The sequence below is a fragment of the Somniosus microcephalus genome, unplaced genomic scaffold (genome assembly GCF_052327205.1).
Source record: "Somniosus microcephalus isolate GS21.2 unplaced genomic scaffold, FLI_Smic_1.0 unresolved_chr2, whole genome shotgun sequence".
In the NCBI taxonomy this organism is placed as follows: domain Eukaryota; kingdom Metazoa; phylum Chordata; class Chondrichthyes; order Squaliformes; family Somniosidae; genus Somniosus; species Somniosus microcephalus.
This window is the reverse complement of record NW_028225180.1, coordinates 16,458,097-16,466,072: the sequence shown is the minus strand read 5'-3', so window position 1 is coordinate 16,466,072 and position 7,976 is coordinate 16,458,097. Positions and strand designations below refer to the sequence as shown.

The following is a 7,976-nucleotide window of genomic DNA, read 5'->3' as shown; positions in this document are numbered from 1 at the left end:
CCGCACTTTCGGAGGGGCAGTACTGAGGGAGCGCCGCACTGTCGGAGGGGCAGTACTGAGGGAGCGCTGCAGTCGGAGGAGCAGTACTGAGGGAGTGCTGCACTGTCGGCGGGGCAGTACTGAGGGAGTGCTGCACTGTCGGAGGGGCAGTACTGAGGGAGTGCTGCACTGTCGGAGGGGCAATACTGTGGGAGCGCCGCACTGTCGGAGGGGCAGTACTGAGGGGCAGTACTGAGGGAGCGCTGCAGTCGGAGGAGCAGTACTGAGGGAGTGCTGCACTGTCGGAGGGGCAGTACTGAGGGAGTGCTGCACTGTCGGAGGGGCAGTACTGAGGGAGCGCCGCACTGTTGGAGGGGCAGTACTGAGGGAGCGCCGTACTGTCGGAGGGGCAGTACTGAGGGAGTGCTGCACTGTCGGAGGGGCAGTACTGAGGGAGCGCCGCACTGTCGGAGGGGCAGTACTGAGGGAGTGCTGCACTGTCGGAGCGGCAGCACTGAGGGAGCGCTGCACTGTTGGAGGGGCAGTACTGAGGGAGTGCTGCACTGTCGGAAGGGCAGTACTGAGGGAGCGCCGCACTGTTGGAGGTTCCATCTTTCGAATGAGACATTAAACTAAGACCCGGTGTGTCCCCTCAGGTGGACGCAAGATATCCCACGCCCACTATTCCAAAGAGGTGTCCTGGCCAATATTTATCCCTCAACCAACATCACTAAAGCAGATGATCTGCTTATTATCACAGTGCTGTTTGCGGGAGCTTGCTGTGCGGAAATTGGCTGCCGCGTTTCCTACATTACACTTCAAAGGTTTGTGGAATTTGCTGCCCCAGAAAGCTGTGGAAGCTACATCATTAAATAAATTTAAAACAGAAATAGACAGTTTCTTAGAAGGGAATTTGGGGTTACGGGGAGCGGGCAGGAAATTGGACATGAGTCTAGGTTCGGAATGGTCATGGCCCTGTGGGTAGTGGAGCGGGCCCAGGGGCCGTGTAGCCTGGTTCTGCTCCTACTTCTTGTGTTCTAATTCTGTGTTAGATTTCAGGAGATGGTTTTATTCCTGTTCCTGGCTGGGGTGGAGATCACCTTTTACAGAAGGTAAGTACTGTAGAAAATATAGGGACAGAGTGATCTCCTGGACGAGTTTCGATCGCCTAGATGGGTCGGAGAGGAATTTCCCAGATTTTTTTTCTCCCAAATTGGCCATTGGGTTTTTTTATCTGGTTTTTCGCCTCTCCCAGGAGATCACATGGGTTCGGGAGGGATGGAGAGTGATAGTAGATTTGAGGTTAGGATCAGATCATCCATGATCTTATTGAATGGTGGAGCAGGCTCGAGGGGCCGATTGGCCTACTCCTGCTCCTATTTCTTATGTTCTTATGTTATGTTCAAAACACATTCCATTGGCTGTAAAATGCTTTAGAACATCCAGAGGTCATGAAAGACGCTGTATAAAGCGCTGGTTAGGCCACAGTTAGAGTATTGCGTCCAGTTCTGGTCACCACACTTTAGGAAGGATGTGAAGGCCCTTGAGAGGGTGCGGAGGAGATTTACCAGAATGGTTCTGGGGATGGGGGGATCTTAGCTACAAGGACAGGTTGGAGAAGCTGGATTTGTTTTCATTAGAGCAAAGGAGGTTGAGTGGTGATTTGATCGAGGTGTACAAGATTATGACGGGTTTGGATAGGCTAGACGGGGAAAGGCTGTTCCCACGAGTTGATGGTACAAGGACTAGGGGACACAGATTGAAGGTTTTGGGCAAGAGATACAGGGGGGGCTGTGAGGAAAAACTTATTCACGCAGCGAGTGGCGAGGACCTGGAACTGGCTGCCGACGGAAGTGGTGGAAGCGGAGACACTCGATGTTTTCAAGGGGAGGCTGGATAGACACTTGAGGGAAATAAACTTGCAGGGCTACGGGGATAGAGCGGGGGAATGGGACTGACTGGATTGTTCTACAGAGCGCCGGCACGGACTCGATGGGCCGAATGGCCTCCTTCTGTGACTCCATGAATGAAAGTATTTTATTCATTCATTGAATGGTGGAACAGGCTTAAGGCGCAGAATGGCCTCCTCCTGTTCCTATGTCCCTCTCACTCCTTCTTCTTAGGCAGTCCCTCGGAACGGAGGATGACTTGCTTCCAACACTAAAAATGAGTTCTCAGGTGACTGATGAGTCCAATGCGGGACCTACAGTCTCTGTCACAGGTGGGGCAGACGGTGGTTGAAGGGGCGGGTGAGTGGGGTGCTTGGGTTGACGTTTCCTCTGCCCACCTGGGGCTCTCGTGCCGTGCCAGAGCTCCGAGTAGAGCGCTTGTTTTGGGAGTCTTGTATCGGGCATGCGGACGATGAGACCCGTCCATCGGAGCTGATTGAGCGTGGTCAGAGCTTCGATGCTGGGATGTTGGCCTGAGCGAGAACACGGTGGCATAGTGGTTAGCACTGTTGCCTCACAGCGCCAGGGACCCGGGTTCGAATCCGGCCTTGGGCGACTGTCTGTGTGGAGTTTGCACATTCTCCCCGTGTTTGCGTGGGTTTCCTCCGGGTGCTCCGGTTTCCTCCCACAGTCCAAAGATGTACGGGTTAGGTTGATTGGCTATGATAAATTGACCCTTAGTGTTAGGGGGATTAAATATGTGGGGTTACGGGGATAGGGTGGGATATGTGTTGGTGTAGGGGTTATGGGGATCGGGTGGGATATGTGTCGGTGCAGGCTCGATGGGCCGAAATGGCCTCTATCTGCACTGTGGGGTTTCTGTGATTCTGTGATTACTGACATTGGTGCACCTATCCTGCCAATGGATTTGCAGGATCTTGCGGAGGCAGCGTTGGTGGTACCTCTCCAGCGCTTTGAGGTGTCTGCTGTACATGGTCCACATCTCTGAGGCATACAGCAGGGCGGGTATCACTACTGCTCTGTAGACCATGAGCTTAGTGCTGGGTTTGAGGTCCTGGTCTTCAAACACTCTCTTCCTCAGGCGACCGAAGGCTGCACTGGCACACTGAAGGCGGTGTTGGACTTCGTCGTCGACGTCTGCCCTTGTTGACAGTAGGCTCCCGAGGTATGGAAAGTTTCCCAGTTTAACCTGATACGATAGCAAAATACTGCGGATGCTGGAAATCAGAAATAACAACAGGAGACGCTGGAAAAACTCAGCAGGCCCGGCAACATCCGAGGAGAGAGAAACAAGAGTCAACGTTTCGGGTCGAAACCCTTCGTCAGAACTGAGAAAAAAAAGGGGCAGGAAATGAAACAGGTTAAAAGGCCAGTTTAGGGGCTGGGAAATGGGGGAGGGGATGAAAGAAGAAAAGGCAAGTGAAGAGACATTAAGAGGTATTCAAGACGAGACGAGATGGTAATAGGACAGGTAAAGAGACGAAAGAGGAGATCAAATACAGGAAACTTTGGTTTATCCGGAGGTTATATGCCCGGAATACTCGATCTAACGGCAAAAATCAGGAGCCGTTTTCTATATTTTTTTTTAGTTCTCATTGCTTTTTTTTTCCCCCCCAGTCAAGCTCCGGTTTCCTCCCACAGTCCAAAGATGTGCGGGTTAGGATGATTGGCTATGATAGATTGACCCTTAGTGTTAGTGGGGTTGCGGGGATAGGGTGGGATAGGTGTTGATGACGGGGATCGGGTGGGATATGTGTCGGTGCAGGCTCGATGGGCCGAAATGGCCTCTATCCGCACTGTGGGGTTTCTGTGATTCTGTGAAGCACTGCAAGGTCTGTAGCTATAGCAACAGCTTCAGCTACAGACGCTTGCAGCTGCAGCCGACTGTTTTGAAGCTGTTGCTAAGCAACAGGGTTTGTTGATTCACACGGAGCTTCTCAGTTTCGTATGTTTAAACATTAACTCTGGTATGTCCGGCACTTTTGATGTTACGGCACCAGCTCGGTCCCGTCGGTGCCGGGTATCAGAAAGTTTCCTGTAATGAGATTCTGCCAGCGCATTTCACACCATCCAGAGCCATCTTTCGTCTCTTTACCTGTGATATTACCATCTCGTCTCGTCTTGAATACCTCTTAATGTCTCTTCACTTGCCTTTTGTTCTTTCATCCCCTCCCCCATTTCCCAGCCGCCAAACTGACCATTTAATCTGTTTCATTTTCTGCCTTTTTTTTCCCCTCAGTTCTGACGAAGGGTTTCGACCTGAACCGTTGACTCTGTTTTTCTCTCCACGGATGTTGTCTGGCCTCCTGAGTTTTTCCAGTGTCTTCTGTTGTTATTTCCCAGTTTAACGCCCCAGTCACTGCCAAGTCCTCCAAAACCCTTGATAAAAAGTGTCTTTTATTTGCACATTCCAATAATTTAGAGCGTTTGGGAAGGGGGGATTATGATAAAAAATATATATTCACAAGACAAGTTATTAAATACCATTATTTCTCACACAGGCTATGACACACATTAAGGAGCTCGTACGTCCGCTGGGGTCCGGGATCCGCTATTGGGGAATAAAGACTTTGCGCTCCTCTACGCCTGCCTCCAGCTCGCTGTCCTTCCTCCCCCACCCTGCTCCATCATTATTGCAAATCCCAGGGCGGGACAGTGAACTGATGGTCTGTTTCCCCCCTTATCTCTGCATCGATAAAATCCTCCGACAATAGTCGCAACATCCTGCGAAACGAAAATAAGAGTTGACAGAAAGAGAGGTTGATGGTTGTGGGAAGAAAAAGAACGGGTATCGCAGCTAGCCCCCAGGACACATCCTCGGGAGCCGGATAAGGGACATACAAAAGAATAATAATTTGAGTTGGCAGTGGCTCAGTGGGTTAAACTCTCTCGCGTCTCGGAGTCAGACGGTCGTGGGTTTGAGTCTCCCCATTCCAGAGACTCGAGCCCCATAATCCCAGGTTGCCAAGTACTGAGGGAGTGCCGCACTGTCAGAGGGGCGGTACTGAGGGAGCGCTGCACTGTCAGAGGGGCAGTACTGAGGGAGCGCTGCACTGTCAGAGGGGCAGTACTGAGGGAGCGCTGCACTGTCGGAGGGGCAGTACTGAGGGAGTGCCGCACTGTCGAAGGGGCAGCGCTGAGGGAGCGCCGCATTGTTGGAGGGGCAGTACTGAGGGAGCGCCGCACTGTGGGAGGGGTGGTGCTGTGGGAGGGCCGCACTGTCGGAGGGGCGGTGCTGTGGGAGGGCCGCACTGTCAGAGGGGCAGTACTGAGGGAGCTCCACACTGTTGGAGGGGCAGTACTGAGGGAGCGCTGCACTGTCGGAGGGGCAGTACTGAGGGAGCGCTGCACTGTCGGAGGGGCAGTACTGAGGTGGAAGTAAAAGATCCCATGGACACTACTGGAAGAAGAGTGGGTTGGGTGGGGGGGAAAGAGAGTGTTTCCTGCTGTCCTGGGGGCCGACACCAAAAAAAAATGAGTTGATCTGCTCACTTGCTGTTCGGGGATCTTGCTGTGCGCAAACTGACTGCCTCGTTCCCGACATTACAACAGTGACGACACTACAATATTACTTCAATGGTGCTAAAGCGCGTTGGGGCGTCCTGAGGTCGTGGGAGGCGGTGTAGAAATGGGTGGCGGAGAGGAAGCGAAAGAAAGAGTGAAAGACACGGGCGATCGGGCACGAGAGAGATACAACCCCCTCAATCCCCTGCTCCCCAGGAACGCTGCGAGACGGGGCCTCCCGGGTTGACGAGCGTCAGGGAAACTTCAAGGACGAGCTCTTTCACAGATTTGAAAGCGTTGCACATGATTTCCGCGCGTGTTGTTTCGGGAGGCAGGCCAAGCGTTGCGGGAGCCCAGCTACGCCACCCGGTAGGACTTCATCCGGCTGTATTCCATCCGGTCGGTGCGGGCCGCCCAGATGAAGAGGGCGGCGGCCATCAGCTGCAGCGGGGCGGAGACGCAGGCCAGGCAGAAGGACCAGCCGTACTCCCCGACCGGGAGCAGCTCGGGCGGGTGGAGCTGGGCATGGAGGAGCTCGACATTGGCAGCGAAACAGGCCACCGCGCCCAGCGTGCAGGCCCCTGGGGAGAGAGAAAAAGAGAGAGCATTACAGCGGGGCCGGGGGAAGGGGGGAGGAGGAACGGGGGGGGGGGGGGGGGGGGGAGGGAGGAGCGGGGAGAGGGGGGAGAGCGGGGGGGGGGGGGGAGGAGGAGCGGGGGGGGGGGAGGAGCGGGGGGGGGGGGAAGGAGCGGGGGGGGGGAGGAGCGGGGGTGGAGTCGTCAGGGAGGCGGGCAGGGGGGGAAGGAGGCGGGGACACGGGCAGACGGAATCGGGGGGCGGGCAAGCTGTCCTGAACCCTACCTGCGAGCAGGTGGAGGACCCCAGTCCCAATAGCTGGGTAGAGTGTGTGACAGGCACACGCACACATTCCAACCAGCGCTCCAACACACATCAATCCGAGGCTAAGGAAAGGCAGCAAGAACTGACTCCGACTCAAGTCTGTAAACAGAGAGAAAGAAAGAGATCGCCATAAACGTCTGTAAAACCAGATAGCTCAGTGTCACAAAGCGACAGAAAGTCGCCCGAGAATGAGGGGCTGAATGGCCTCCTCCTGTTCCTGTGTGACAGGCTCGAGGGCATGAATGGCCTCCTCCTGTTCCTGTGTAACAGGCTCGAGAGGCTGAATGGACTCCCCTTGTTCCTGTGTAACAGGCTCGAGGGGCTGAATGGCCTCCTCCTGTTCCCGTGTAACAGGCTCGAGGGGGCTGAATGGCCTCCTCCTGTTCCTATGCTAACAGGCTTGAGGGGCTGAATGGCCTCCTCCTGTTGCCGTTGTAACAGGCTCGAGGGGCTGAATGGCCTCCTCCTGTTGCCGTATAACAGGCTCGAGGGGCTGAATGGCCTCCTCCTGTTGCCGTATAACAGGCTCGAGGGGCTGAATGGCCTCCTCCTGTTGCCGTATAACAGGCTCGAGGGGCTGAATGGCCTCCTCCTGTTGCCGTATAACAGGCTCGAGGGGCTGAATGGCCTCCTCCTGTTCCTGTGTAACAGGCTCGAGGGGCTGAATGGCCTCCTCCTGTTCCTGTGTAACAGGCTCGAGGGGCTGAATGGCCTCCTCCTGTTGCTGTGTAACAGGCTCGAGGGGCTGAATGGCCTCCTCCTGTTCCTGTGTAACAGGCTCCAGTGGCCAAACCTGTGACTCTTCAGTGCCATCAATGGCGAGGAAGTGTAATTACAGCGTGATCAGTTTACATTATAATGTTGGTCCATTATTATTCTGAACGTGGAAAATTACTGGGAGTGGCTGACAGAGGAACTGCGCTCAGAGGCAAGATATTTCACACATAAAAGAATGCAGGAAGGATGAAAGGGAACTCACATGTTCTCACGTAATCGATTCCACTGTTGTGGTTTCCAATGTGGACGTATTTGGGTGTAAACTGGTCCTGGAGAGAGAAGCTGACACACACTGTGCGCAGTTCTACTTCTGGGAATGAGAGAGAGAGAGGGGGTTAAAATATAGACTGTATCCGGGACAGAGAGAGGGATAGGGAGAGCGCCCCAGGGAGAGCGCGGGGGAGAGAGAGAGAGAGAGAGAGAGAGAGAGAGAGAGAGAGAGAGAGAGAGAGAGAGGGGGGAGAGCGAGAGGGGAGAGAGAGAGAGAGAGAGGCCAATATCCATTAATAATCACTATCCAAAAAAGAGCCCCCAAATTTTGGAAACACCTAGAAATGAGCAACCCCCAATGCTATCACTACGAAGCCCTGAAATGCCAAGAGAGGACCATAAAGAAGAATACCCTCAGTCAACTAGTCCTGGGACTCAGTGAAGTAACTACTAACACTGCTAACAATAACCAGCCCCAGGACAGTGACAGCGTAACACAAAGAATTCGACCCAACACAATCGTCGCTAAGCAAAAGGAAAAATATCTGTCATATTGGGCAGAAACAACAAAAACCCAAAGCAAACTCAATTGCTACTTGGCCCTAAACAGACAATACAACATGGCTGATTACCTGACCAGGGTAAAGGATAGCAAACTGAGAAAAACCTTGACAATGTACAGACTTAGTGAACATA

At 53.7% G+C, this 7,976-nt stretch overlaps 1 protein-coding gene across 1 annotated transcript in view; it reads right to left on the bottom strand.

Annotated features, from left to right (window-relative positions):
- Positions 1–4,268: 4,268 nt before the first annotated feature.
- The window catches only part of LOC147092193 (claudin domain-containing protein 1-like), a 7,340-nt gene continuing 3,632 nt past the window's right edge, over positions 4,269–7,976 (bottom strand). Inside the window, exons 2-4 of the mRNA XM_085975563.1 lie at positions 7,273–7,380; positions 6,255–6,392; positions 4,269–5,974 (exon numbers count right to left, since the gene is read on the bottom strand). Of these exons, the coding sequence (XP_085831689.1) occupies positions 5,751–5,974; positions 6,255–6,392; positions 7,273–7,380 (470 nt within the window). The 3' untranslated portion in view covers positions 4,269–5,750. The remainder of the gene's footprint in view (positions 5,975–6,254; positions 6,393–7,272; positions 7,381–7,976) is intronic.